Source organism: Microcaecilia unicolor, chromosome 12 (genome assembly GCF_901765095.1).
Source record: "Microcaecilia unicolor chromosome 12, aMicUni1.1, whole genome shotgun sequence".
Classification (NCBI taxonomy): domain Eukaryota; kingdom Metazoa; phylum Chordata; class Amphibia; order Gymnophiona; family Siphonopidae; genus Microcaecilia; species Microcaecilia unicolor.
The window spans coordinates 44,326,975-44,354,907 of NC_044042.1; the positions used below are offsets into that span (position 1 = coordinate 44,326,975).

General features: G+C 43.0%; 1 protein-coding gene across 5 annotated transcripts; it reads right to left on the reverse strand.

Annotated features, from left to right (window-relative positions):
• LOC115482231 (NXPE family member 1-like) lies at positions 1 to 26,843 on the reverse strand. 5 transcript variants are annotated; one of them, XM_030221868.1, is made up of 7 exons: positions 26,560 to 26,843; positions 22,813 to 22,969; positions 18,024 to 18,138; positions 12,901 to 13,613; positions 7,577 to 7,638; positions 4,035 to 4,253; positions 1 to 746 (listed from the first exon to the last, which is right to left on the reverse strand). In XM_030221868.1, the coding sequence occupies exons 3-7, from the start codon at positions 18,102 to 18,104 to the stop codon at positions 202 to 204; spliced, it is 1,620 nt and encodes a 539-aa protein (XP_030077728.1). In that variant the 5' UTR covers positions 18,105 to 18,138; positions 22,813 to 22,969; positions 26,560 to 26,843; the 3' UTR covers positions 1 to 201. The 5 variants fall into 5 exon arrangements, with proteins under 5 accessions (XP_030077728.1, XP_030077727.1, XP_030077731.1 ...); XM_030221867.1 differs by having other exon boundaries at positions 26,452 to 26,843; XM_030221871.1 differs by lacking the exon at positions 22,813 to 22,969.
• Positions 26,844 to 27,933: the final 1,090 nt, after the last annotated feature.

A 27,933-nucleotide genomic window follows, 5' to 3' on the forward strand; every position in this document is an offset into this window, starting at 1 on the left:
CGTCACTCTGTAAAAGGGCCCCTCAATGCTGGTGCCGGAACACAGACTGGCATTGAATTTCCAGGTTTATCACCAACAGCGGTTGCCACCGGGTGAACATTGGGCCCGATGTATTTTCAAGGAAATGTGCAATAAGTCTTTGTGTTGTACTGTTCTGGCAACATATCCCCAGTGCATTTCTATAACTGCTATTCACATTTGTTAACATGCATAGGTGAAAGCTAAGCTTATTATGTTCTTAAGAACATGCAGCTGTGGATGGACATCTTCAGTAGCAAAACCATTACTCATATCCCATACATCTATAAAACCAACGTTAAGTCCACGAAACACCTCCTTCATTACAAGATATTGAGTGTAACCATGAAATTCTCCTAGTCTTTCCACATGGGTATTTATGTCTCTTGTATTCTCTGTCTTAATGATGACTTTTGTGTCTGGGCTCCTAAGAAAGAGGCGTTCTATAGCTCGGCGAATATTGACTGCCCTTCTGATGTAAAGATGAAGGGGGAATTGTCTAAAGTGCTGACCCATGGTGATAGCAATGATAGTGTTTTTGCCTCCTGCATGCTGATCGATTTGCCGACTTGTGTATGCGTCTTCCATAAAATAATAAAAGTTAAAGCTCTCCAATGGAAATCCATGCCTCTTGTAGTGCACATACGTGCTCTTCTCCATGTTGAGAGCCAGCAGAGTCTTCTCCCAATAACTAAATCCCCCATATGGATGATTAAAATATTTCATGTCTAAGGAAAAAGAACATGGATTATTATTGCCATATGCAAAACTAAACAGCTTACTTTAATTTTTATGCTGTTGAATCACTCTTTTGTCACAGTCTAACTGCCTGATATTCAAGTCCACCACCTCCAGTCCTAGGGTGCTGGTTCAATATCACATTATCAATAGTGAGGAACAGGCAAGTTCCGCAGGACTCCAGGGAACCCACCTATCCCTAGTGACTGAAAACACAATATTGAAGCACCACTCCCTACTGGCAGCAATGGAGTTGGGGGACATACGTTGAGCTTAGAGGGAACAGTGTTCAGTGGCACTTTTATGGCTAGCAGGCACTCCTACCCAAATAAGTGCCACTGACCAGGGTGATACCTAGATGTTTAGTGGCATTATTCTGATAGGGACCCTTTTACTAAGCGGCAGTAAGCCCAACACAGGCTTACCACTCGCTAAACAGGAAGTACTGCCGGGCTACCGCAGCAGCCCAGCGGTACTTCCCACCTCTAGCGCGCCCATATTTGTAGCGCTGGAATGTACCTGGTGGTAATCGGGCAGTGCTGCATGCTGCCCGGTTACTGCCAGGTTAGCGTGGAAGCCTTTACCGCCACCTCAATGGGTGGCAGTAAGGTCTCCCCCCGAAATAGCTGCATCGCAAGTGCTTTACTTGCCACAAGGCCATTTCCTGCAAGAAAGCGAGACTTCCCTTTTACCCGTTGGTAAAAGGGGGCTTCAGCGCACATGAAAAACATGTGCCGATGATGCCAGTGCAGGCTAGGCTCCATTTCACTGAAGCTTGGTAATCGGGTCCATAGTGCCACTGAAAATCTCTACAGACCTCTCTGGCACTATCCAGATAGTGCTGGGGCAGAGCAGGATGGAGCTGGGAGTTACTTAGAAACCAGTGGTATCCAGTGTCAGTATTCAGATAACCATCCGGATAATTTAGGACAGCCAAAGAGCTTACTAAGTAATGGCGCTGAAAATCAGCATCATCTGGATAATTACAGCTCTGATTTTTATACCTGGGTATTCAGTGCTGATGTCCAGGCAGTGGCTGGCATGGAATATTCAGATATAAGTTCAGATGCTATGGCCAGTGTTTAAATGCCAACTGCTATATTTGAATATTGACCCATAAAGTGTTCACAAAGCTAAGAATTATATGCAAGATAATGAACATATTGAAAGTGATTTGGTGTTTTTAAACCTACTTGCATAAAATTCTGAGGGCGTCTCTTGCATTGTATCCATTGTCATAGTGTCGTTTCATGTTGCTGGTGGAACTTTCTAGTACCATCTACCATCTTTATTGACTGTAACCTTTTTTGTTTTTGCTTTATCTTTATTGATGTACTAATCAACATCAGGACAATATAATCTTGAAAAGCAATTTTTCTTATGGAAGAACAAATAAAACAAGAAATACATAAAGAAAGAAGCATAATGCTCTTATTTATTTATTTATTTATTTGGATTTTACTCACACCTTTTTTAGTAGTAGCTCAAGGTGAGTTACATTCAAGTACACTAGAAATGAAAATGAATACCATAAAAGGGGCATCCAAGATTTAAGGAACAAAATGACAGAGATAATGTACCAATGCAACAAACTAAGGAAAAACTGCAGACTGTTCTCAGACCATAATGCTAAGTGTCCTTATACGGAAACTATAGGAGTCGGAGTCACCAAGCCTGATTTTTTACTCTGAATGAACGTTCACGACTGAACTGCTTCATAAAATATAAAAGAAGCTTCTCACAACTGTATCGTGCATGTGAATGGAAATCTAAGAAAAAAATGTTGCCTCTAGAGCTAAGGCCTCCGGCATCAAAGCAAGAAACATCTTTCTATACTCCTGGGTTTTCTTACAACCATCAGGATATATTCGAACTTTGGTACCAAGAAATATTTTGAAATTGAAAATGCAAACACACAACAGAATCTTTGCCCTGAGCAAACACAAATGATACAACTAGAGGCATATTTTCAAAGCACTTAGACTTGCAAAGTTCCTCAAAGAGCCTCAACGTCTCCAGATGTTTCTAAAAGTCTAGTAACATGTAATGTTGATTCTATTGGATGTATTTGCCTAACCTGATTTAAGTTAGATGGCACAACATATATATTATTCAAAGGAGGCAAGGTAGTTTCTGGAACCCATAACCCTTTTTTTTTTTACAGACCAGGGCTGTACATTTAGGGAGCATTTCTACAACAGGGTAAGAGTCTATTCTGGATGGATACATCCTTACAGAATACAGCATAAACCCAGTATCAACATGTCTACATTTTGCTCCCCCCCCCCCCCCCCCCCCCCCCACTTACACCTTCCTTAGAGCTGTTTGTTGTTTATGTATATATTAGGCATTGTTTATACCAGCTTACATTATCTATAATTAGATGGCACTGTGCCCTTGAACTACAAATGCCTGTAATCCTGTAGTTCCCTGTAATAGGTTCTTTTAGAGCACATGTCCAGTTCCCTGTGTATTATGAGACACTTTCTATTGGCTTGTCTTGTTCTCCGTGTATGCTGGGCTACTTGCCCCCCTTCTCTCTCCATCGGGTCTGGAAAGTTAGTCTGCAGCATGTCTCTACTGTGAACTGAAACTGCTTGTGCTGTATTCTGTTGTATGATCCTTTCAAGCTACCGTGACACTATCAAGATTTTACCAGTGGAAAAGTATAAACAGCATTACTACTCAGTGTGTGGCTGAAAATCTCCCAGTCTCTTTTGCATGAGAGAGTGGTAGGTGGAGAACAAACTTCCAGTTTGCATTATTTGTAGAAAAACCATTAGGCAGACTCCTGGCATTTTTGTGGATAGGTATGCATCTCGGTATGAAAATATCAGTATTCTCTACATTTACAGCCCCATTTTAGAATTAAGAATTGACACATATAGGTCAATGTGTCTCAGTTTTCACCTCTGCTGACATAGAGCAGGGAAATGAATGTTAATGCACTGGGTGCATGCAGCATAAACATGCATTTTACAAAAAAAAAAAATATATATATATATATATATATAGCATATTTAGAAAGCCAGCACATAATCTCTTTTGAGAGCTCATAACATGACCTTTCAAATGGAGTCATCTTGCAAGCACAGGTGGTTGCTTCAAGAGCAGGGTTGAAACTAATAGCAGGTCAGTGCATTGGATAAAGCTTCCAGTACCCATGCTGATGCCACTAGATGTGTAACGCTAGACTAGATCATGTACTAGGACCTGAGCCACAAGCACAAAATGAGAATACAGATTCCAAGCAATAAAAGAACAAGAGAGAAACGTACTATTGATGACCCCTGTAAAGTACATTATGAACTGTCGCAGTGTTGAGTCTCCAATGAGGTATAACTTTTTCCCCTGTAAGCAGCTGTTAATCTGGTCGCTGGTTATGTATGGAAACATATTGCAGAAAACAGGATGCCACTCATTTTTCATGAAGTAGCCACTGGGGAAAGGGGAATCCATTCCAGTCCTACATTTCTCTTTGTTGACCTCTTTGCTGTCTAGAACATTTGAAAAAATAAACAAACATATGTATCAGTCCTTTTTGCAAATACTTACAAACTGTCTGGCACAATGTTTATTTCATACAGTGCACCTTTAGCTGTGACCAAAAATGTTCCTCCAGCCACAAGATAATATTTAGAAGCTGCTTGGAAGAACCCCAGATTGAGGGTAAGGTGGATTGATTTTGAGCTTCTACTCAAATGCATTGGAATTGGGGAGCCCTTGTGCATGCAGCACAGTACAATAGGGGAAGGGTATTGTTAAGACTAATAGAGAATCTGTGTCTTTTAAAAATAAAACCTGAAGGCTATGTTTTGAGCAGAAGGACCACAAGCAATTTTGTCTCCCTGTTTTTAAAACAACACTTTTTACGTAAAGATTTCAGGGACGACATTCAGACCATGGAAGGCAACCCGGCTAACTCCCACAGTCAGTGGTGAGCCCAGATATTCAATACCAGGCCATTTACGATGACCAGCATTGAATATCTGGTTTAAATTTAGCATTGGGCAGCAGAGGAGCACTTGAACTTTACTTTTAAACTGCTGGCCTAATTGTTGTTCAATGCTTGTTGTGCCAGTATTGTATTCTTTGCCAACTTTGGTGGATTTGAAGAAACTGAGCCCAGTGGGAGGACTTATCGCAAGTCAACAGCTTTGAAAGATGACAGTTTCAGCATTTATTGTGTGGGAGTTATAATTTACTGGTTAATTGATGATATCCTGTTTGGTGCCTTGCTGCAGTTTACCTACATTCCTGGGACATGGTGGACAGATCGGTTTTGAAGACAATTTTTTTCCCAAAGGATTATTATTTTGGACAATGAGCTTATGTGTTTGTATTATCATTTTCAGCAATTGGGCTAGGCAGTTGGTAGTGTGATTGAGTGGTAGTAATGTGGTAGGAATGTTATTATGTGTATTAATAAATATTTTTGATATTTTAAAAATAATTGTCTGGAGTATTTTTGTTTAAATATCTTTGTGTATCGCATAATATAACTGGTTAGCTGCTAAGCACTGACTGCGAATATTCAGCGGGACATAACTGGCTTTCTGCCGATAAATATTCGTGATAGCCCTGGGCGGTTAAGTTATGCTGAAGATCGGACGGTTCATTTCCTGCAGCAAATACTGCACAATTGAAAATATCTTCAAAGAGTGCTGAGGATTCCCCCCCCCCCCACCACCACCACCACAGGCCCTATATTCAAAGGCATTTAACAGGGCAGGAAAAGCTCCTACTTGGAGAAATCCTGATGAGCTATCTGGCCATCGATGGTCATTGACATTTAATCTGTAGTGCCACTGAATATAACCACTAACCAGCCATTTCCTAACCAGTTAGGTTAGGAGCCATCCAGGGGTGGAGTTTGGGAGGAACCACAACTTAATTGGTTAGTGTTGATATTTGGTCTGTTAACCAGCTAAGGCAGGAATTCCCAAACATTTTCGGTTTGCAGCACCCCCCCCCCCCCCCGGCCACATGGATCTCCGCGGCACCCCCCCAGTCACATGGGTCTCCATGGCATCCCCCCGATCACATGGGTCTCCACACACCCCCATATGGGTCTCTTTCCCTGCAGCCTCCTCCTCTCACACCAGCACACCTCTACCTTCCCTAAACCCAGCATCGCTCTCTACCTTCCTTCTTGCAGGTTCAGGATCGCTGCCGCTTCCTTCTCCTTCCCCTGCCGCCACTGCAGTGCTTGCAGCTAGAGTTTTGGGCCATCCGTGATTCACACAGGCACTCCAGGGCCTTCTCAGTCTGCTGCATCAGGTCCTCTCTGATGCAAATTCCTGTTGCGAGAGTTAGGCGCAGCAGAGGGAAGTCCCCACAGTGCCCATGTGAATCGTGGATGGCCCAAAAATGTAAGATGCAAGCACTGCAGCGGCGGCCAGGGAAGAAGCAGGAAGTGACAGATGCTGGACCTGCGAGAGGGGAATAAAGGGATCGATGCACCACAGCACCCCTGAGAGATTGCTGCGGCGCACCAGGGTGCCGCGGTGCATAGTTTGGGAACCACTGAACAAAGTAAGCACGCAAACTTAAGACAGCTGTCCTAATTTTATGCATCGAGATAACCGGGCACTGGTCTGAATATCAGCTAGTGTCCAGTGAACCCCCAGGTCAGCAGACATATCAGGATATTAAATGCTGGTAAACACACATGACCCAGCACTGGATATCGGAGGTTAGTTCAACCCATGGCTATGAGCGGCTTACAAATTGCTTACCGCCACAGCTGAATATTATCCCTCTAAATTTAAATTTTTAAGAATTGTGAAACACCCCTAAACAATGTTTTTTTTTTTGTACATGGTGCATTTGTTAGACCATTTCCCCAAAGTTTTTGCTCCAAGTGGTTTACCAAATTATGTCATGTACATTAAGCTCCTGCCCCAAAGATTTTATAATCAAAATGTGTATCTGAGACATGCCAGCTAAAGTGACTTGCCCAAGGTCACATGGAATCTGAGTGGAAGAAGGAGGATTTCAATGTTCCCACTCTTTCCAGAAGGCAAAGAATTTTGGGGCAAAAATATTCATTTTTATGATGGAGAAGCACATCAACTTCCAGATTTCACATCTTTACTTAGTTTGGCAACAACTTAACACTGGCTCTAGATCCTACTCACTTCATCCAGGGCCGTAGCGAGCTTTGTGTGGGCAGTGTAACGGCACAGGGCACAAGAGTCAAGGGTCATGGAATGTCTGTGGTACAACCAAAGTGGTTAACATATATTATATACAAGAGAAGTATCCATGGTCTCCACTGTTTTGCCGTGATGCAGTGGGTGGACTGGGAGCACTAGGTGGCTTGTCATTTCTGGCTTGGGACGATGCTATATATAAAACCCTGTTGAAGATTGGATTGGTTCATTTCTCTGATATAGTATAATTGTGATAAGACAAGTGTATCAGAGGGGGATTGTGGGGTATTCGCTCAGCCTCAACAGCAGTGTTTATGTTTAGACAAGGATGTTGGAGACAGATACAGAGGGGATGATCATAAGGCAAAGGTAGGAAGATGAGCACTGGTCAAGTAGGGTCAATAGTGCCTCAGGAACCAGTGACCATGTAGATTGGCCGGTCAGTGCAATACTGTACACAGAAAGCAGACCAGAGTCCAGACAAAGTGCAGTTTTGCAATAGGTAGAAAGTTTATGGCACTATATGGTGGTAAATCTTGCAGAAAGACTTCCCCAGAGCCCCAAACACCAAAAGGCACAGATTTTACAGTGGGAAATTTTGCATAAGGACTTCCCCAGAGCACCAGGCACCAAAGGCCACAAAGAAAGAAAAAAATAAAACTCACTGGTACAATTTCCAACATCAACGTACTCAAAATTTTTGGAGATTTCCACAGCAATGTTAGACCTTTAGATCATTAAAAGCAAAAAAATCTATTAATTATAAGAGACAGTATAAATATTAACATTAATAATAATAATAATAGGGTCGATATTCAGCCATCAGCACTCACCAGTGTTATTCCCAGATATTCAATGCTGGACCCTGCCTGGACTTCGTCATTGAATATCCAGTTTTTCAGAGCTGGCTAATGTATAACTGGTTAAGTCCAATAATCAGCACTTAATTAGCTATAGGATAGGACTGACTTTAATGAAGTTATCCTGGCCAGTTATGTGCTGAATATCGGCATTTAACCAACCAAGTGCTGACTCTGCCTCCGAAATGCCCCCAAAATAGCCGGTTTGCAGTTCAGCGCTAGCTAGTTATTTTCAGTGGCACTAACCAGTTAACTGCTGCTAAAAATTAGAAGTTAGTCACAAACAGGCGATTTAACTGGCCAGGAACCATTTCTGGCCAGTTAAATTGCTTTGAATATTGACTTGAATAACAACAACAAATCAAAGCAGAACAAAACAGCCAAATCACTAGGGGGTCTTCTACAAAGACATATTAGCGTTTTTAGTGCACGCTAATGATTAGCACACGCTAAATTCTAGAGACGCCCATAGGAATATATGGACATCCCTAGCATTTAGCGCACTTATTTTTAGCATGCACTAAAAATGCTAGCTCACCTTTGTGAAAGGATCCCTGTGTGCATTATGCAAGGGTGTTTTAGTTAATCCCCATAATCTTTCTTCATGTCAAAAATATAACGTGGAAGTGAGGAATCAAAATGAACTTGCAATTTCCTTCTGTGTGCTGCTCATATCACTTCAGTCTTTTACCAATCAAATTTAGGGTTTTCTGCATTTTTTGTTTACAACTGTCCTAACAACAGACTTTTTAGCAAGACCACCCAGCAATTTTCGCATATTCAAAAATGTTTAAGCTGTACAACTGCCATTATTTGAAAAAGAAAATGAGGTACCAGCTTACTGTTAATGATGTCACAATGACATGGACATTTTGACAATTCACAGTGACTGCGAAATTCTAACACATTGCTAATTATATCATTTGAATTACATTCTTTTACTATGTTTTAGCTCAAACATTTTTAATGCACAAAAATCACTAGGTAGTAATGTTTATAACATCAACATAGCATAAGATAATCAAATGTTGTTTAATAGTAATATGTATGTAAAATGTCTCATTCAAATTCAAAGCTGTTGCTAAGAGAACAACAAAAAACTTTAGGTGTTACTTTTTAATTTTAAAAAGATTTTTTTGCCTGTATATTTGGCTGAAAATAGGGCACAAACTTAGGGGCCCATTTACTAAACAGTTGCTGCATGCCAATCCAGAACTACCACAGGAGCCTGGCGGTAGTTTCCATCCCTAGCATGTAGTAAGTGCTCCCTCCTGAAATAGCCATACAGCAAGTGGTTCTCTCACCGAATGGCCATGTCGTTTTGAGAACAAAAGACAGCCTTTTACACACTGTGGTAAAAGGGGGGGGCCTCAGCACATGTCACAAATACGCACTGAGGCCCACTTTTACCGCAACTTAGTAAAAGTACTCAACAGGGACTTCATTTAGGAGCTAAACTTTTTAGATAGATAGATAGATAGATAGATAGATAGATAGATAGATAGATAGATATCAGGCCCAATATTTTTTAAAGGTAAGATTTCAGTAAATTTCTCACTGGACATATAGATGCCAATTCTGTCCCCCTCTTTAGCCTAGTGGTTAGAGCAGCAGACTTTGATCCTGGGGAACTGGGTTTAATTCCCACTGCAGCTCCCTGTGTCTGTGGGCAAGTCACTTAACCCTCCATTGCCCCAGGTACAAAATAAGTACCTGTATATATGTAAACCGCTTTGAATATAGTTGAAAAATACCACAGAAAGGTGGTATATCAAGTCCCATTTCCCTTCCCTTTCCTTATCCTCTGCCTCCAACAACACTTATACATACAGTATATTATGTAAAAATGTGATTTTATAAGAAGCTACTTGGGGGTTAAAAATGCTGTTCTACATAGTCAAGTCTGTTATAAAATTTCCAACTTGAGAGCAATTCTATAAAACTAGGAAAAAAGGCCCGTTTCTGACACCAATGAAACGGGCGCTAGCAACGTTTTCCTCGGCGTGTGTGTGTTTTACAGAGTGTGTGTGAGAGTGAGTGTGTGACAGAGAGAGGGTGAATGTGTGAGAGAGAGAGAGAGAGTGAATGTGTGAGTGTGTGTGACAGAGAGAGTGAGACTGTGTGCGAGTGTGTGTGTGAGAATGAGAGTGTGTGCCAGGGGCCCCCTCCCTCCCAGTTTCAGTGTCCGCCGGCCCCCCTTCCATGTTCCAGAGTCCGCCCCGCCTTCAAGTTCCAGGGTCCGCCCTCCCTCCCACCCACCCATCTATCCATCCAGTTCCTGGGTCGTTGCTCCCCCCGTCTTCCTCCCTCCCAGTTCCAGGGTAGTTGTCCCTCCTGTTCCCCCCCCCCCCCTCCGTCCACCCTGTGATGTTTAATTGAAAAATTAGGGAGCTGTGATTGTGTGTGTGTGCGAGAATGAGAGTGTGTGCCAGGGCCCCCCCCTACCCAGTTCCAGGGTCCACCTGGCCTCCCTCCAAGTTCCAGTGTCATGGTCCCGCCCCCACCCACCTAGTTCCAGGGTAGTTGCCCCCCCTCTTCCCCCCCCTTCTAAGCACCCTTTGATTTTTAATTTGTATATTTGTGAGCTGTGTAGTTTTAGAGAACGCACCTGCAACGTTGTGAAGCTGACTCTGTGGCTTCATTGAAGTGAAGGGTTAGTAAGTTTCGTTACCTTCCCAAATCTTTAACCATCTCTCTTGGCCCCGCCCTCGCGCCTCTGATAGGTCCGCTGCCCTCGACGTCATAACGTGATGACGTTGCAAACGTCAAAACATGTTGATGTCGAGGGCGGCGGACCTATCAGAGTTGCGGGGGCAGGGCCAAGAGAGATGGTTACAGATTTATGGAGCTAACGAACCTTACGAACCCTTCACTTGAGTGAAGCCAAGGAGTCAGCTTCAGAACATTGCAGGTGCTTTTCATTATAGTACAGATAGGTGCTAAATTTATGCACGTGTTATATATGTAAATGTTTAGAATACTAATATATATGTGCATATATGTGCACTTACAGACACATACAGACAAGCACAGAGTGGAAGGCACTACTTCAATTCTCTATTGTTTGACTGGAAAAGGATGAGAGCAGTTCTGTCCCCTCCTCTTGGAATACTTCATAGTACTAACCAGTGCTTTTTTTGTAGAAAAAAAGGTGCCGGTACTCATTATGGGCGGGTCACCACATATGGCTCCACCCCTATGATTGCCACACCCACATTAACCACACCCCCTATACCAGCCATGGCGCATATAAACAGACATCATTGAAAATATTATAGTACTATAGGAGAAAAAAATAACGTGATTTTTTTTCATGATAAATAATCTCTGTAAGCTCTTACAGCTCCAGTATACCCAGTGCAAAATAAGGCAGCCAATGTAAATTCTCAAATTGGACATATTACAAACACTAAAATGAAAATAAAATGATTTTTTTCTACCTTTGTTGTCTGATGACTGTTTTTCTTTCCATATTGGTCCCAGTCTGTGATTCTGCTTTCCTTTGTTTTCGCTTAACTCTTCTGTGCCATTTGTCATTTTTGTCTCCTTTTTCTTTGCTTTCTTCAATATTTTTCAGGCTCTCTCTCTGTCCAGATTTAATTCATTCTTACTATCCATTCTGTAATTTCCTTCATCTACCTGTGGCTTTTCATCTTTTCCTCACCCTTGTTCTCCCCATGCCCCTTCCTCTTATTCTCCAGTCTTTCTCTATTCCCCTTTACCATCCAGCAGCTCTGCTTTCTCTCCCCAACCTTCCAGTGTCTCCCCTATTTCTTTCTGCATTCTTCCATCCAGCGTCTTCCCTCTTTCTCTCCCCATCCTTCCGTTTTCCCCCTCTCTCTCCCCATCCTTCCATCTGTTTTTCCCCCTCTCTCTCTCCCCATCCTTCCATCTGTTTTTCCCCTCTCTCCCCATCCTTCCATCTGTTTTCCCTCTCTCTCCCCATCCTTCCATCTGTTTTTCCCTCTCTCCCCAATCCTTCCATCTGTGTTTTCCCTCTCTCTCCCCATCCTTCCATCTGTTTTTCCCTCTCTCCCCAATCCTTCCATCTGTGTTTTCCCTCTCTCTCCCCCATCCTTCCATCTGTTTTTCCCCTCTCTCCCCATCCTTCCATCTGTTTTCCCCTCTCCCCAATCCTTCCATCTGTTTTTCCCCTCTCTCCCCAATCCTTCCATCTGTTTTTCCCTCTCTCTCCCCATCCTTCCCTCTGTTGGTTTCCCTCTCTCTCCCCATCCTTCCCTCTGTTGGTTTCCCTCTCTCTCCCCAATCCTTCCCTCTGTTGGTTTCCCTCTCTCCCCAATCCTTCCCTCTGTTGGTTTCCCTCTTTCCCCAATCCTTCCCTCTGTTGGTTTCCCTCTTTCCCTCTTTCCCCAATCCTTCCCTCTGTTGGTTTCCCTCTTTCTCTCTCCCCAATCCTTCCCTCTGTTGGTTTCCCTCTTTCTCTCCCCAATCCTTACCCCCCCCCCCCCCCCCCGCGACACTCCGGGCGAGTCCTGCACTTAGTTTTTTTTTTTAAAGACTCAGAACGTGCGAACGATGCAGCCGGCAGCGATTGAAAGAGGCTGTCTGGGCTGGCGTCTGCGTCGGAGCTTCCCTCACCCTCTGCGAGTCCCGCGAAACAGGAAGTTGTAACAACGAAGGCGGGACTCGCAGAGGGTGAGGGAAGCTCCGACGCAGATGCCAGCCCAGACAGCCTCTTTCAATCGCTGCCGGCTGCATCGTTCGCGTGTTCTGAGTCTTTAAAAAAAAAAAAACTAAGTGCAGGACTCGTCTGGAGTGTCGCGGGGGGGGGGGGGGGGGGGGGGCGGGGCGGGCAAAAAAAGGTGCCGGTACGCCGTACCGTTGCGTACCGGCACAAAAAAAGCACTGGTACTAACCATGGTAGTGGGTCTCAGTGGTGGCTGTTTGAATTTATAACTCTGGAATTACATGATTGCACAGAACGTTAGAGCTGGGTTTCTCCACTCAGTCAGGCTTTCAGGATATCTATAATGACTATTCATGCATATTTATGATGGATATCCTGAAATAATGGCTGGTTGGGTATATCCCAAGAGTTGGGTTAAGACCATTGGCTTAGACTGAAAAGTGGGCATAGAATTTCAAATTACTTTTCAAAAAATGCCTACCTAACAAAGAGTTGTTTTTCCAAGGCTGTGAGATATGTAGGATTATGGTTCACACCTCGCATATAGGTCAAAGACTCACAAGGTAGGTTTGGAATTTTTATGCAATGTATAGATTCTTCATCCCTGTGGTCCAGGTATTTGCATAGTTTATCATCAGGCTCATCTAATCGAAAACCACATTTAGTGATGGCTTCTTGAGATCCATATTGAAATTTGCCCTGGAAACTTATAACTCCATCACTTGCATGTCTTGCTCTCCATAGTGCTGAAATTCCTTCGCTAGGATGGTATACCATTAAAGAAAATTTAACTCTTCCCTGCCAAAATAAAGTGAAATGCACAAGATAGGTTCCATTGTTCAGGTCTTCAACCCTTCCAGAAGCTGCTGCTTGGAGCTCTGGTGAGTAGATTCTTGGCCTGAAGAAGTCTCCTCCATACTTCTTTCGGTTCCCCAAGTAATCATACATATCAAGTTGTACAGTTAGGTTATCCCCAATGCAGTACACGTTTTTGGGATTCAGTAGGGTGGCTCTGCTGTTTTTGGCACTTGTTGTGTTGTCTATATGGGTGAATGTGACGCTGGGGACCATTTTGTCTATTTTGTTAAAGATTTCACTCACGTTCTGTTGAAGTGTACTGGGCATGGACATAGCCATCTCTTCATGCCTTAACATCTTTGTACAGTTCTCTTCTTGGTGCCTAAGTTTGGAATACTTAAGTAACAAGAATGGTATTAATAGGAGGATTACAATTATTAGATAAGAATAAATATAATATTATTTATTTATTCCCATTTATATGTTGCTTCTACATAAATGCCAAAGTACAAATTTAATAAAAATAAAAACAAAACACTCCAGGTCCAGAGGGGGCAGCAATTTTAGAAAGCTGCATGTGGAAAAAATGCAACTTTTCCCTCCATATAGATGTGACAGCAGCTTTCTAAAATCAGTGCTCCCTCAACAAATGGCCTGGAACAGCAGCAGCTCTCCCCAATAGCATGCACCCCCCAACCCCAACCCTCCCCATAGCAACTTCCAGCCCTCCCAGACTCACCCCCAACAGCTCTTGCAATGTAGTACCCCCTCAAATTGCAATCCCCCTCTGATAGCCCCCCCAAGTGATTCAGAGGGATCCCCCTCAAGGCAGGTCCCTCTCTGCCTCCTCTCACACATGGACATGTGCCTACTACATGATTCTCGCTTCACAAGCAATTCTCCCTCTCGCAGACCAACCTCTGGCCTTACTGGTAGTGCCTGGAGTCCACTGGAGCAGAAGCAATGCCCACTCACTTCCACTACAATGGTCTTCCAGGCTGAAAATGGCTGTTAAATCCTCTAGCAGTAATACCATGATATTACTACTAGAGGCCAGACTTCCATATATGGATAAATATATGGGGAGGGAACCACGTGGTCAGCACATGCTCAGATATGGAGGAAGGGGGGAGAGGGGCCTGCCTTGAGAGGAAGATTTCTTTGGAAGGGTTAACATTAGGGGTCATTGGGTATGCGAGTCAGTAAGGGAGGGGGTTGCTATCAGGGGTATGACCTACAGTTGGGGTTGCTTGCTGTTGAGGTGGTCCATTGGGGAGGCTGTCAGATGACGAGACTGGAGGCTGCCACAGGGAGGGTTGATGGCACAGTGGTGGGATGGTGCCACAGGGCAAGTACTACTTTCAGTGGTGGGAAAGAGAATGGATAGTAGAGGGGTGATCATGGGAGCCACAGACAGTAAGGAGGATGTCCAAGGAGCCCAGACATAGGGATTTATATATTTTCCTACAGCAGGTACTTAAATATGCCTCAGAGCAGGTATATATTCCAACATCTTGGCTTCCCAATACAGATGTAGATTCCCTATGTCAAATAGCAAATACATATCTATTGTAGACCTGCCCAGACCACTCCATCTCCCCACCCTCCCCAAGTCCCCTCGCCATTTACCCATACTTACTTCATCACATGTGATTGGCTCCTGTTCTGAAATGGCATTTAAACATCTGGGACACTCCAGGCATTTAAATGCACCATTTATATATGTGGATGATTCTAAATTAACGAACATAATCTAATACAATCAGAATCCTATCTAACAACCCCCAATGAAAAAAAAATCCTACACAGTATTTGAAGCCCCAAATAGTGATACCCCTCCATATATTCTAATGTCTGTGAAACAAACTAAATTATTTGGTGCATTATTTTCATATATGCTTCTTTGTAGGATAGTACAACATATGAAAATCTATTCTTCCGGGGAGCCCTACTAGCCCTAAAAGGACAGCAATTTCTTTGGAAATGTTTCTCTGGAAAGTGTTTGACCTCTATATTGCAGTGCACCTCAGATATGGCATAAAACACAAGATTGATGTCAGTTACAAGGGCCAATCAAAATATGATGCAATATAGCTTTTGAATAAATAATGGGCTGGTTGCACAACTTGGAAAATTATTCTGGATTGCTTTGTTTTAATTGACTTCATTATAAGTCCTGATATGTCAGCCTATATGCAGGAAGAATATTTACATCTTTCAAGCTCATAGACAATAACTTTGGAATGCAGACCAGTTGGGGCTTTAAGCAACAATTTTCCAGATATTCAAACTCCAAATGTCAAAGTTAAAAAGTGGAGAGCTACCTTCAAGATAAAGCAGGTGATGAAAAATTGATATTCAGATGTTAGAGTAATGAGACATGTTAGCTCAAATAGGTGTCCTTTTACTAAGGTCCGCCGAAAAATGGCTTGCGCTGGTGTAGGCATGTTATTGGATGCGGCACGCAAGTCCATTTTTCAGCGCTTTTTTTGGGCCAAAAATGGATGTGCGCCAAAATAAAAACCGGTGTGCATCCATTTTGGGCCTGAGACCTTACCGCCATCCATTGACTTAGTGGTAAGGTCTCACACGTTAACTGGGTGGTAATCTTCAGTGCACATACACTGCCGATTACTGCCTAGACTTCAGAAATTGCTCCCAGGTGCATAGCTCCCTTACCTTGGGTGCTTAGCCCTCCCCAAACCCAATACCCACAACTGTACAACACTAACATAGCCCCAAGCGGTGAAGGGGGGCACCTAGATGTGGGTACAGTGGTTTTGTGGTGGGTTTTGAAGGGCTCACATTTACCACCACAAGTGTAACAGGTAGGGAGGGATGGGCGTGGGTCTGCCTGCCTGAAGTGCACTGCACCCACTAAAACTGCTCCAGGGACCTGCATACTGCTGTCAAGGAGATGGGTATGACATTTGAGCATGGCAAAAAATATTTTAACATTTTTTTGAGGGTGGGAGGGGGTTAGTGACCACTGGGGGAGTAAGGGGAGGTCATCCCCGATTCCCTCCGGTGGTCATCTGGTCAGTTCAGGCACCTTTTTGAAGCTTGGTCGCAAGAGAAAATGGACCAAGTAAAGTCGCCCAAGTGCTCATCAGGGACGCCCTTCTTTTTTCCATTATTGGCCAAGGACGCCAGTAGCGTAGCTGGGGGGGGGGGGTGCTGCTCCCCCAAATGGAGTTCTGCCAGGTCCAGCACCTATGTTTTTCTCAATGTATTGCATTGAAAATGTGCACCAGCGCCGGCAGAAGTCCACTTTCACTCCCCCGCGCCATCAACCTGGCTCCGCTTCTGGAGGATGCCCATGTGTTAATCACGCCCCAGTCCCATCTTTGCTATGCTTCCGACAGGCCCCCGTGAACTTTGGTCATCTCCGCGACGGAAAGCAGTTGAGGACGTCCAAAATCAGCTCTCAATTATGCTGATTTGGGCGACCCTGGGAGAAGGACACTCATCTCCCGATTTGTGTCGAAAGATGGGCGTCCTTCTCTTTTGAAAATAAGCCTGAATGTCTGACTACATAGGTGTTGGTATTCACTTGCCAAAAACAACCAGGTAACTTTATGTAGGTTTCTTTTCCAGATAGTTGGTTATACCTAATCAGCTATGTATTGCTCAGTATCTGGATAAACCTGATGCCACAAAGTTTGTGCAACCAGATTTAGGTCAGCTATTTGTGGACTTCGTTTAAACAAATTTTTTTCTTGTTAGTACTAAATGTTGCAGAAACTGACTAAATAAAAACAAAACAAACAAAAAACACTGCCTTTCTGTCTAGGTAAATCTGTTCAAAAGGCAATTTTGTGCACACAGGAGCCCTTTTACAAAGCAGCGGTACTATGGTGCACACCAATATGGAGCTACTGCTGGTCCAACGCAGGCACCAGCAGAAGTTCCAGCCCGAGCGCGCACCATTTCCCCTACTAGGGGAAATAGAGCACTATTTTCTAGCACGGCAGTTACCCGGGTCAACATGGGAGCCCTTACCGCCACCTCAGTGGGGGGAGATAAGTACTCCTCCTCGCATGGCCATGCGGTAATGGGCAGGTCATGGGCATTTCTAAAATCTATGCGTATTTTTATAGAATACATCCGTCTGCACCTAATTTAGGTGTCGGTATTTACACCAATATTTTACTTGGCGTAGCTGCCTGCAACTAAATTTAGTCACGTGGACGGGCGCTCAGCATATTCTATCATTCACGCAGAAAGTTAGGCATATTCTATAAATTATACTTTATAGAATATGCCTAGGTGTATTTTTTTCGGTGTCAATTTTTCAGGCGCCATATATAGAATCTAGTTTCACATGTTTAACTACTTTTTGAATACGAATCTGATCTATACAGTGAAGTATGAATTTACCAGTTTTCGCTTTTGTACACAGAAACTATATTTATAGAGCTCATAAACCATGATGCACCTATCAATAAAACCTTTTTTTTAAATGACTCCAACCTCAGTAGGATCAGCAGCTGAACTTTGGTTAAACATCAACCCAAGTTTGAAAGTGATCCATGCTTTTTATGGACAGTTTTTATGCCTTCAGACCTAACCTTTCGAACATATAGGTTGCCCCAATCTGTCTGACCTATCTGATTAACTGTACATTTGTCTTTTTAGATTGTAAGCTCTTTGAGCAGGGACTGTCCTTCCATGTTAAATTGTACAGCGCTGCGTAACCCTAATAGCGCTTTAGAAATGTTAAGTAGTAGTAGTAGTGAATGTATTGCATCTTGCACCATCCCTAAGCACTTTTTGCACATATGTTGAAAAGGGGAAAAATGATACCTCTATTTGGCCTCTATGGTAGACATAACTTATCAGAATGATGACATTCATTCCAATGAGAAAATAAAATGTAAAGTTCATCTTGATTGCATGTGCTGGCCACCAGTTAAAAGTCCTGTAGAAGGAAAAAAAATGACATTTCTAAAAGTTGAAGTGTTTTATTCATCCTATGAACAAGAAGAAAATTTGAGTACCTTATTCCAGGAGCATAGCCAGACATGGTATTTGGGTGGGCCTGAGCCAAGTTCACTGGGCACACAGTTTCCACCCCCCCCCCCCCGCATCCCTCAACTCAATAAATACCTGAGCAGGTGGAGACCCCCAAGCCCTGCCAGCAGCTGGGAAAATCCTGTCCTCTGCAGCCCCTGGCTGGAACACTCCCATACTACTCTATGTAGAGTTGCCAAGGGAACCCTACTGCTGAGAGGGAGATTTTAGTCCCACCCCCACTCCACCCCACTCCTTCTAGCCACGTTTCCAGCTCCACCCAGTCACACTCCCAACACCTGCTCACTTCACATCTTGGCTCCATCCCAAAGGACCTCGGCCAGCACCAACCAGCAGCTTCCCCCCTCAGGCAGCAGGAAATGGGTGCACGCATGTACAACCAAAGGATATCAAAACCAGTATAATCAAAGGATAATAAAATGCTTGGTTTCTGATGGCAAGAGCTGCTGTGTATTGCTGCAGTTTTCTAATTACATGGTATCAGCTAAATCGTTAAGTGTACATACAGTTTGTTTCTAAAATGATTTAAGTTTGGCTTTTTCTATTGACCCATTGGAACATAGTAGATGATTATTGATCTCTGCAAAAACCCCTGACACAGGCAGTTTGCCCAAACACAGACTGTGTCAGGTCTCTTAATAAAGCCATTTTTTATGCTAACCTGTTCTTGAAGGCCCTGTGTGCTATTTTCTCTATTTGTTGTTCTGTTGTACTCTGGTTCCCTCTTCTATGTTTGCAATAAGGCTGCCATTAGCACGTGGCCATTAACAAAAATTAGTGCCTGAGTCCTTACCACCACTGATTTTGGAGGCTATAAGGGCTCATGCACTAATCCCACATTAATCAGCATGTAGTAATGAGGCTATGCTAATTGATCTGCACTGTCACACCCATTCTCTGCTCCCAGACACGCCCCTCCAAGAAAACTTCAGAAATATTTTTTATTGCATGGTTTGCACACGCAAATTGGGATTTTACCACAGGAAACCTCAGCGTGTCCAGTGGTAAGCCCTTTAAACTTGGAATGCGTGTGCTAGCTCTTACCACAGTTTACTAGTGATTTTTAGCACTATGCTCATGAATTAGGCATGAAAATCTAGGCCAGTGTGTGTCAGGACACGCTAGTGCATGCCCAATAGGTGGGAGGTATGTCACAAAAAATCTAGTATAGACAGCAATCCTGTGTTTTACATAACAATCTGTGCCTGCAAGTTGGAAACATCAGAGTCAGGTTCTTGAAATCCCCATAACTGGTCCTTTTGTCTGCTTCCAACCTATCCCTAATATAACTGCTGCCAGCAGTCCCAATAAGAAATAAGAATGAAAGAATAGCCATACTGGGTCAGACCAATGGCCCATCTAACCCAGTATCCTGCGTCCAGCAGTGGCCAATCCAGGTCACAAGTACCTGGCAGAAACCCAATTAATTGCAACATTCCATGGTACCATGGCAAGCAGTGGTTTTCCCCATGTCCATCTCAATAACAGACTATGGACTTTTCCTCCAGGAACTTGTCTAACTAAACCTTTTTTAAACCCAGATGCTCTAACCACTGTTACCACATCCCCCAGCAACAAGTTACAGAGCTTAACTATTCTTTGAGTGCAAAAATATTTTCTCCTATTTGTTTTAAAAGTATTTCCATGTAATTTCATTGAGTGTCCCCTGGTCTTTGTACTTTTTGAATGAGTGAAAAATCAATTCACCTCTGCCCACTCCACACCTTTCAGGATTTTGCAGACCTCAATCATATCCCCCCTCAGCCGTCCCTTTTCCAAGCTGAAGAGCCCCAACCTCTTTAGCCTTTCCTCATATGGGAGCAATTCCATCCCCTCTATCATTTTGGTTGCTCTTCTTTGAACCTTTTCTAAATCTGCTAATGTTGCTGGTCTGCTCACCATAGGTTCTGTTTGTCACACAGTATCTGTGTAGCATATTTACAGAGTTTTCTGTCGCTTCACAGTATCTGGCAGTGAAGAAATTTAGTGTTGCTGTTACTAAGGTGAACTGAATTGAATATCCCTTTAGACTATATCTCACAATCTCCTTATGCACCTCCCCCTATCTTTCCTTACCATCCTTCCTACTCCTTACCCTTCCCTATCTCTTTTCCTTTTGTTATCCCATCTTTGCTTGCATTTATACTTTAAGAGTGGTGGAGTAGCCTAGTGGTTAGGGTGGTGGACTTTGGTCCTGAGGAACTGAGTTCAATTCCCACTTCAGGCACAGGCAGCTCCTTGAGACTCTGAGTAAGTCACTTAACCTTCCATTGCCCCATGTAAGCCACATTGAGTCTGCCATGAGTGGGAAAGTGTGGGGTACAAATGTAACAAAAAAAAGCCTCACATTTTCTCAAACCTTACAACTACTCGTTTACTACAATTTGTAATATTCTCCTCCAGACTTTGTAATTGTATTTACTATGTAAGCCGCATTGAGCCTGCAATATGTGGGAAAGCGTGGGGTACAAATGTAATAAATAAATAAATATATATATACTTGTTTTGTATGACAAGTGAGAAATCTAGGATTGATATGTCGCATGCACTTTCTTGATATGGGATTGAATGGTAGTCAAATTCACTTTAAATTTACCATCAACAATTAAATCAGGGGCAAACCTAGAGCCCAAGATTACTCAGTGGTAGGGACTACCTGCCGTTGAACCCTCATCCTCCCCACACACATCCGGCATCCTTTCCTTTCTCATCCCCCATACCACATGGGTCCAGTATCTCTTTCAAGCCCCTGCCCCCACCCCCCCATCCTCCAAACTCACGGCAGGTTACCAGCAACAGGAATGATGAAAACCGGCTGCCTCTGCCTCTGGCTCTTTCCTCTGCCATGTCCCAACCATAGGAAGCTGCAATACAGAAGGTGGTATGCAGCAGAGGAAAGGCCATGGCATGACCTGCTTTCATCATTGCCTCTGCTGGCAGGGGCTAGAGATGCCAGACCCATGGGGTGGAGAGAAGAAAGGAGGAATTGCTATAGATGGCACATTTAGAATGACTCTGGACAGACTCTAAACTGACTCTGGAAGACCTTCCCTCATTATTCAATACCCCTCCCTGTGAAATAGTAGTAATAAAAAAAAGACAAGTGCATTTTTATAACATACCATTGCATTCCACAAAACAAAAGGAGCAAGTTCCCACATTCCATCTTTTTCTTTTGATGTAGGTATGGGAAAAAAGATGTTAAATGATCCCAGGTTTCAACTTAATTAATGTTTTGTTTTTTTAAAAAGAAATTCTACTTATAAATAGTAAGTCTTCTTATAAAGCACCTGATTCTCATAACATGATGTCTGTTTTGGTGGCCCTTTACTAGGTGAAAACATCTCTGCACGAATACAGAGAGTCCCTATAACCAGCCCCTCCAAATGACCTAGACGCCCTTTTACTAAGCCTTGTAGGCACCTACGCGCACCCAACGCATGTCAATTTTGAGTTACCACCTAGCTACCATGTGTCCCTTGCGGTAATTTCATTTTTTATGCTTGTCCGCTACACACGCAGGAAAATATTTTTATTTTCTGGCACGCAGATGGTAATCGGGCAGTAATCGGCATTTTACATGTGTAGACCATTACTGCCCGGTTACCACATGAAACCTTACCACTAGGTCAATGGCTGGTGGTAAGGTCTCGGACCCAAAATGGATGCACAGCAATTTTCATTTTGCCGCACATCCATTTTTGGCAAAACTTTAAAAAAGGCATTTTTCGCAGGTACACTAAAAGATGATTCTGCTTGCACCCAAAATACATGTCTACACTACTGCAGGTCATTTTCAGCATGCCTTAGTAAAAGGGCCCCACAATGATTTACAACTAGAACTAATTAGTACTCTAACCGATGAAACCAATACTTCCTCTGTATACATCTGTATGCTGCACAAACTGGCATGTTTGAAAATATAAATGAAATCAAATAAAAATGCTACCAACAATAAATAATGACAATGTGGATATAGCAGCTCATAGGTTTGCTTGCTTTGTTTTGGGTGAATGGATATGTCGGCTCTGCGGAGGAAAGGGAACGAGAGATAAACCTAACTGGCTTCATCTTTTTGATGTCATACTGTCTCCTGTTCTCAGTCTAACCTCTCTGGTCCCACTCTTGCAGAGAAATAGGAAGTTGCATCAGAAGGGGCGGGATGGGTCAGAGGTAAAAGCCCCGTGCACAATAAACAACCTTATCCCATAACAACAAAATAGTCAAGAGTAGCCAAATAAAATTTAAATTCCTCTAAGTGACACAAAGCTAAATTTTTCCAGCTGCCCATCCCTATAATGCAGAAGTCACTGCCCAATAAAGCATGATACAGTGCCAGTGGTCAAAGTCTGCAGCCAGGTAATATGGAAGCAAACTGGCAAAGAATCTTTTGTAATGCTGCACATTTTCTGCTACCTGATGCCCAGCAGCCTTGCAGTAATATCAGATTTTAATACTGAAAATAATACTGTGCAGTGTTGTGTATTATATTTATTGTAAGTCATTTGGATTGATTATTTATCAGATAAAGTGGTATATAAACAATAAAATTGTAACTTGCCTTGAGCTCTTATCAAGAAGGTGAATTATTAAATCTAGAGTCCAAATCCAGGGAAGTGGAGGATTGTGGTCTGATGTCAACTGAGCTGGGCAGGACCTCTATGCTTTCATCCAGATGGTGCAGGATGAAATCATTTGTACCTTCTTCAGTATTTTACCTGGCAAGAAGAAGAGATTCTTAGGGGCCCTTTTACTACGCCGCGTAGGCACCTATGCGCGTCCTATGTGTGTCAATTTTGAACTACCGCCTGGCTACTGCGTGGCCCAGGCTGTAATTTCATTTTTTACATGCATTCACTAAGCGCTGGAAATATTATGGCGTGCAGCGCTAACTGGGTGGTAATCGACGTGGGTATGCATGTAGACCATTATCGCCTGGTTAACGTATGAGATTTTACCACTAGGTCAATGGGTGGTGGTAAGGTCTCAGGCCCAAAATGGACGCGCGACAATTTTTATTTTGCCGCACATCCATTTTCAGCCCCCCATAAAAGGCCTTTCTTGCAGGTGTGCTGAAAAATGGACCTGCGCACATCCAATACAAGCATCTACACCAGCATAGGCCATTTTTCGGCACACCTAAGTAAAAGGACCCCTAGTTCTTTAATACCTAGACTTTCAGATGTCATGTCCATGTTTTAAAATCCTGTCTCTGTCCACCTCATACTCGTGTTCTCAGGTGACATTCATCTAAGCAAAGTAGCAAAATATTTGATTCCAAAATATTTACAATTTACCAGTTGCCAGAGGGTAGTCTATATAAGGAACTCTCACCTGGAAGGAAGATGCAAAACGATATTCCCAGTGTAATTCACCTCCCACTAGTGGGGGAGGGTAGACTCACAGCAAAATGAAAAACAGCACAAACCCTGCCCCGGATGAATCAAGAGTTTCCATAGAGGCTGATTCTAATTGATCGGAGACGTGCGCATTGTAGGATAACAGAAAAGACAAAATAACATAATGCCCCAGAGCTCTACACCTAGACTATGCTCTGCAATGTCCTAAATGGTAAATATTTTTTTCATTATTTATAGAATTTTTCAATAACAGAGAAAGGGGTCCTTATACCAAGGTGCACTATTGGATTTAGCCCGTGCTAACAATTAGCACACGTTAAATGCTAAGATGCCCATTATATTCCTATGGGTGTCTTATCATTTAGTGTATGCTAATCGTTAGCACACCTTAGTAAAAGGACCCCAAAGATACTTCTCTTTGTCCAGAAATATAAGCAATATTCACAGTTTTACAAAAATGATTTAAAGCAAACCATAACAAAAAAGGGGGGAGGGGATCACCTCTAACTGAGAATGCTAAGCTAGCCCTCAAATATTGAGGGTAAGAAGGTGGGGGAACAGAGTTGCAGAAAACCATAAGGAGCTGATTACCATATCACACAAAAGGAAACAAAATAATCTAATATAATAAAACTCACCGTGAACGTTCTGAAGACAAGTTCTGAAGTCACTCAAACACTCCCTGAAGGGGTCATGGATTCATGGTGGTGAAGCCAGCCAGCCAAGTCTCTGCCCCGCCCTCACGTCAAACGTTATGACGTGAGGGCAGAAAAGTTACAGTGAACTGAAGGAAGGGATCAAGACGTTGCCAAGCAACGGTAAACCACAGAAGATGCATGACGGACCAATCAGGAAAAAGCAACCTCTAACAACGTAACCAGGCAACCACAAGGACCTATCAGAGACAACAACAAGGTAAGAAGGGAGGAGCACTCACCAGCACGACTCATTATGAGCAACACAGAGAACAGAGGACCGAGACGTCAAGGGGGGAAGTAACACGTACACAGCCTCATTGTCTGTGCAGCAGTAGAATCGCTGGCAAACTCCATCATTACCACACAAAAAAAAACAAATATTTCACATGCCGATGCAGAAAACTCCAACACCCCCCTTCCCCTTTTCACGGACTGACCGAGGACATGCAAAAACATCCCTCGCCTCAGCAAACCCCTCACCCACCACGCACAACTAACTCTTCCTGCGAGGCTTGAATTTCAGGGAGGAAACCAGCACACACAGTCAGCTCTGGTGTCAAAGCATTCCAGAGTTCCCCATCATTCACAGTCAAGGATTAAAAAAAAAAAAAAAAACCGGGTGCCTGCAAAACGCGGCTTTCAGCAAAGCAAAACAAAAAGAAGCAGCTGTCGACTTCTACCCTTTCAGTGCAATTAAAACAATAAATAGTTTCCACTTCGCGGAAACTATTTGACTTTGGCTCCTCTTCTGAGCTCACCTGCTCAGTGTCAGTAAAATGTGAGCACCGGCCCGTAAACAGCTTTTCATTGAACAAAAAGATCGTGCAGATAAAAATCTATACTTTTCAGAACAGCAGGGATCCTGCAGAGAGGAGATCAGATGTCACTTCAGAGGAATTGAAAGTGTTTGGAATTCTTTGTATTCTCTTTGTTTTCTTCTCTCTCTCCCCCCCCCCCCCCCCCCCCCCCCCATCCCCTTTCCCAGCTTATGTAAGGTTAAATTACTTGCAGGCAGCATTTCAAATACTAAGGGCTGATTTTATTTATTATTTAAAAAATTCTGCACAGTAAACCAAGACTGATATATAGCATTAAATAAAACTGGATTTCATGTAAAAATAGTTTTGGACAAGCCACTTAATAATTTCTTGATGATTAGTTAACTGTTAGATATATTACACTTCAAAGAGTGATACAGTGGGGCTGCTTTAATGGGCTAATATCATACTACTCTTTTATTTATTCATATATTATGATTTATTTATCACCTTTTTAAAGAAAATCACCCAAAATAGTATACAGCAAGAATAACATGGACATAAGCAAGACATGTTTACAGCAGTAAAAAAACAACAACATTCAAATAACAGTGTACCTATTACATATATAGTACGTCCAATATCAACATAATACATTAAAACATCTTAGTAGGGGTAAGCAGAGGTGGAACACACAGATAAGATACAGCAATGCTTCTCAACTCTTTCCTGGAGGCAGACCTACACAGTTACCACACTGAATATGCATTTTTCAGCACTATAACTGCGGCTCTCCCCCATCTCAATAGAAATTCAGATGTTTGCTCCAGCTTTCTCGCTTGCGGTTTCTCTATGGGAAATGGGAGGAAGGGGGGACCCTGCCACATAATCTCATTCTCACATACACACTCGCATCCAGTCTCTGTGTCACGCACACATAAACACACATTCACTCTCTCTCACACAGACCATCTCACACACACTCTCTCAAATACACTTTCCAAGGTTGATTCAAAGTATGTGACCCTCAAAGCCACACTCTACTCCATCCCACTTTCCAAGCATGGGGAAGGGGGGGGAACCCCCTGCAACCGAAATAAAGACCACGGAACTGGGAGGAAGGGGGGACCCTGCCACATAATCTCATTCTCACACACACACTTTCATCCAGTCACTTATATCCCTTTATATCAAACACACACAAAAAAAATGCTAGCGCCCGTTTCATTTGTTTCGGAAACGGGCCTTTTTTACTAGTATAATATAAAGGAAATTGTTGTAAATATGTTGAAATCAAGTATTTTGCTAGAAGAATAAATAAATGCAACTGAAGTTTTCATAGTTTCATGTTTTCCATTTGAATCTTTGGTCAAATCCTACACACCTGTGAGCCTTCTTTTCATAATGTATACAGTGCCTTTTCTTCTCCTCTATCCTCAGACCCAAGCCTTGAAATTTCTGTCTTGTTTAGGGGTTTTTCCTTTTCGTTTACCTGATCTCTCTGAGCTGATGCGTGATTCTCCACCATTTACCTTCGGCAAGGATCAGCCTGCAGCCTTTGGAATGTACAGCACAGTTCTCAAGTCTGCCTCTACATCATGTGATCGGACAAGCTTGTTTTTTTTTCACTTTTACTAGTACTGTGAAATAAATCCTCCCCCATATAGACAGGTGTCTGTAGAGGCTTTTCAGCTTGGGTCCAGTCTTGCCTGAGATCCTAGACAGTGAAGCTGAGCTGAGATACACTGATTCAGAGTTTAATCCCTCAATAGGTATCAGGGAAGTGTAACATTTTAAATGTAGCTAATGAGGATCCCCATGCTCTGTCAGCTAAGGTGGCCAGAATTCCCTTTTATCAAGCTTGGCAGGCAGTAGCAAAGTCCCTAAGCCACTAATGCTGGCACCCCATGTATGCTTAGTTGTTAGTGGCTCAAGAATGCTGTTGCTGACTGCAGCGCTTGGTAGAAGAGAGTTCTGACCATCTTTGGAGGAGGTCTTCGGCTGGGGATCCGCACCAGCTCTACAGCAAGGGTCAGGACCAGTGTTAGACATGCTAAGACCCAGATCAGAAAATAAAAAATAACAGGGGGGTTCCCCCATTCCCAATTACCTCTCCTCCCTCCCTGCCCTCTGATTTCTCCACCTGCTGTTACTTTCACACCGACAGACCCTCGCCAAATATAGAACAAGGGATTAGAAATAAAAAATATTTAGACAAAAAATCAGAAATGCATTTCCTTTTCTACAGGACACAATACAAAGACATTTGCTATGCTCATTTCCCAAAGCTAATATATTCCATTTAAAATATTCAAAATAAAATGCTTTTTTCTATGCTTTATTCTTAGTTCCCGCTGGGCTGCAGTGATGTCCAAAGTGTCTTCTAGCTCTATCTTCAGTGCCTCCAGCTCCTCACTCAGGTCTCTCTTCTGCTTCTCAGCTTTACTGCGTGAGACTCTCTCTGATTCCAAATCCTCCTGTAGCTCTGCAACTTGGGCTTGGATTCCTGACACAGATTTTGAAGGTGCCTTGGAATTGATCAGTACAAAATCTTTAAATAAACCTGGCAGCTCTTTCAGTACATTGGTTCCAATTAATCCCGGTATCCCTTCTTCTCCTTCATGTCCAGTCCATACTTCATCCCTAACTACGAAGATGCATCTCCTTGGGATCTTTTGACCGGAAAACTCAATGTCCGCTTCTAAGCAACCTATTACAGGTATTTCCAAGCCATTTGCCGCAGTCAACTTAATCCAGTTGGCATCTGTCAAGCGCCTACCCTCCGCCAGATTTTGGTAAAAGTATTTGGCCGAGATAGTGCTGACTTCTGACCCGGAATCTATTAGGCAACGAACTGGCACTCCAC

Excerpts from the sequence above, each read along its gene's own strand:
- LOC115482231 (XM_030221871.1), bottom strand. The coding sequence starts at position 18,104 with ATGAACTTTACATTTTATTTTCTCATTGGAATGAATGTCATCATTCTG. Across the intron at positions 13,614-18,023 it reads ACCATAGAGGCCAAATAGAG|TATTCCAAACTTAGGCACCA; the intron begins GTATCATTTTTC and ends TTGTTACTTAAG. Across the intron at positions 7,639-12,900 it reads GAAAAACAACTCTTTGTTAG|GTCTAACATTGCTGTGGAAA; the intron begins GTAGGCATTTTT and ends AATGATCTAAAG.